At 48.7% G+C, this 2,195-nt stretch overlaps 1 protein-coding gene across 1 annotated transcript; it reads right to left on the bottom strand.

The window, feature by feature from the left end:
* Positions 1 to 356: 356 nt before the first annotated feature.
* TEOVI_000097500 (JAB1/Mov34/MPN/PAD-1 ubiquitin protease, putative) lies at positions 357 to 1,463 on the bottom strand (the record flags this gene model as incomplete). Its single annotated transcript, XM_067224286.1, has 1 exon — positions 357 to 1,463. One exon carries the CDS (start codon positions 1,461 to 1,463, stop codon positions 357 to 359), a length of 1,107 nt encoding a protein of 368 aa, XP_067080387.1.
* Positions 1,464 to 2,195: the final 732 nt, after the last annotated feature.

Raw genomic sequence — 2,195 nt, 5'->3', positions numbered from 1 at the left:
GACGTGGTCATTGCTGGTACTCGAATATGTTCCCACAAGTATGAATGTTTGTCACTATCGTTGCTTTGGTTTCGACTTTATCTCCAGAACAAAATGGAAGGGTTACCTTTTCGATACAGCGGGTAGAGGACAACATAGTGGCAGCACAAGAGAGCGGTTGAAGGAAAGAAATCGCAATGAACATTGAGAACGGAATCAGGCCGTCAAATAGCGCGTGAAACCACTGCAGCACTTGCTGGTACCGTACGTCAACTGGATACAAAGCGCTTTGCGGTATTGTATAATGTTACGCTTTGAAAGAATATACGGATACAAAACGCCTTTAAACAGTTGTAGATGAGGGTAGCAGTTATATATTAAACTATTCTCCGGTCACGCTTCGCCATGACGCGCAATGCAGTTGCGCATTTTGTGTGAAGTGAGAGTAATGTCAGCATGAGGGCACAACTCTCACGCAAATTATGAGTAACGGAATTGTCTTCACATCGTGTAGGCGGTGCTACAGGTGATGCAATGGAAGGAAGAACATCGCATATCTTCCCCACATGCCGCAGCACTTCGCTGTCGATGGGTATGCAGCTACCCTGCTGACTGGTGGTGAGATACTTGATGACTACAAGCACCTGTCGCCTTAACAAACGAAGGGAACGTTGCACCCGCAGCAGGCGCTCCCATGCCGTCGAGTTGCCACTCACATCCACGGAACCAGTGGGAACTGCACAAATGCCGGCAGAGGAAGCGTCCAACCCGACCATTGTTATATCATCGGTTTCACAAACATGCCGCACCCTCACCAGCTCAACCGCGAGTTGCGGCTTTTGGGGCAGCCTTATCGTAACATGATTTCCATAGTTTAGAGCACCAATGGGAATCAGAGGAGAGACGGCGCCGAGGAATCGGGTGGTACTTTCAGGTGTGGTGGTGGGAGCATCCTGGCATTGGGAGTCGGTTAAGTGAAATTGACGGACCTTTAATGCGTACATTCGGGAGGAGGCAAATCCCACGGACTCACTGGTGTCAACGATCAACGCAAGCAACACAGTGGAGGGATGGTCTTCAATAATCTCACGAATTCCGGTGTCGAAAACTGCACACCATCGGGCAGCGTCACTCAAGTTGCATCCGACGGCATACCAGCCAACCACGTGTAACCCCGGTAACACGTTAGCAACCTGCTCCCGTTTGCGCTTCATCGCCGGCCAATCAAGGGCAGACACGGCTCCGCTCTGTGATGAGCAGCTGTCAACGGCTTCGAACGACGTCGTGACCTCGCATTCGTACACATCCGAAACGCTCCCCAAAAGAATGCCGGCTGCATATCTCCTTGACAACCGCACCCCATCCACTTCACGCATTCCGCGCCGCACCCTTGCAGCGTGCTTGGTAATGCTTAGCACTACCTGGGGATGAACATGAACGTACGTCGAGACGGCACACAATTCCCCACGACGAGCAGCCATCATTGGCACCCTGTACTTGAAGCACCAAAACACACACAACCGCTTACTAGCAAATGCCACAACCCTCCGTCCGCGTTGTGCTTACGGCTGCCCCTGCGTGCTAACACCCCTTAATGGATTCGCGGGCCACCTATTACTGATGTCGACTCACGCACAGTAATACGGGAGTAAAGTTATTAATAAGGTGAAATTTGCATCTGAGGTCGAGGCCAGGCAAGTAAGACGGGGAAAAAATGCAGGAATGGAGAAGGTAGAAAGTATGGAGACACACATTCCACAGTGTAGTACTAACACGTACAGATGTCCATGCAGAACAGATCGCTCTCCCGCTTCACTCCCTGAGGCTCGGTCGACCGAAAATACATAAATGCAACCATGCAACGTTCTCCTTTTGTAATGAAAGGGATCACCACCCTCACAAGAACAACAACAAGGGAACATCACACCACGTCGCCACTTGTGTCATGCAGGTGCTTGTTCAAAAATCGACATATTCGATAACACAGGTTAATAATATTCCAAACAAAACGAAAAAAACCATAAGCAAATACGCAAACTACGTACCTCTACCCTCGGTTCAGTTGTGGCAAGGCATTTAAACACAAAAACCGCAATTTCAGACTTCAAAAAGGGAAGTATAATAAAAGTAAAAAAAACAAATTTATTTCATTACAAAAAGGGATAAAGTAAATATAATCGTTTCAAGGCCGCGAGCACAAACAAACAAACCAGCGC

The sequence above is a fragment of the Trypanosoma equiperdum genome (assembly GCF_001457755.1).
Source record: "Trypanosoma equiperdum strain OVI genome assembly, contig: ctg_262, whole genome shotgun sequence".
NCBI classification, from domain to species: Eukaryota; Euglenozoa; class Kinetoplastea; order Trypanosomatida; family Trypanosomatidae; genus Trypanosoma; species Trypanosoma equiperdum.
The sequence above is the reverse complement of the archived record's forward strand: the minus strand, read 5'-3'. Positions and strand labels throughout refer to the sequence as shown.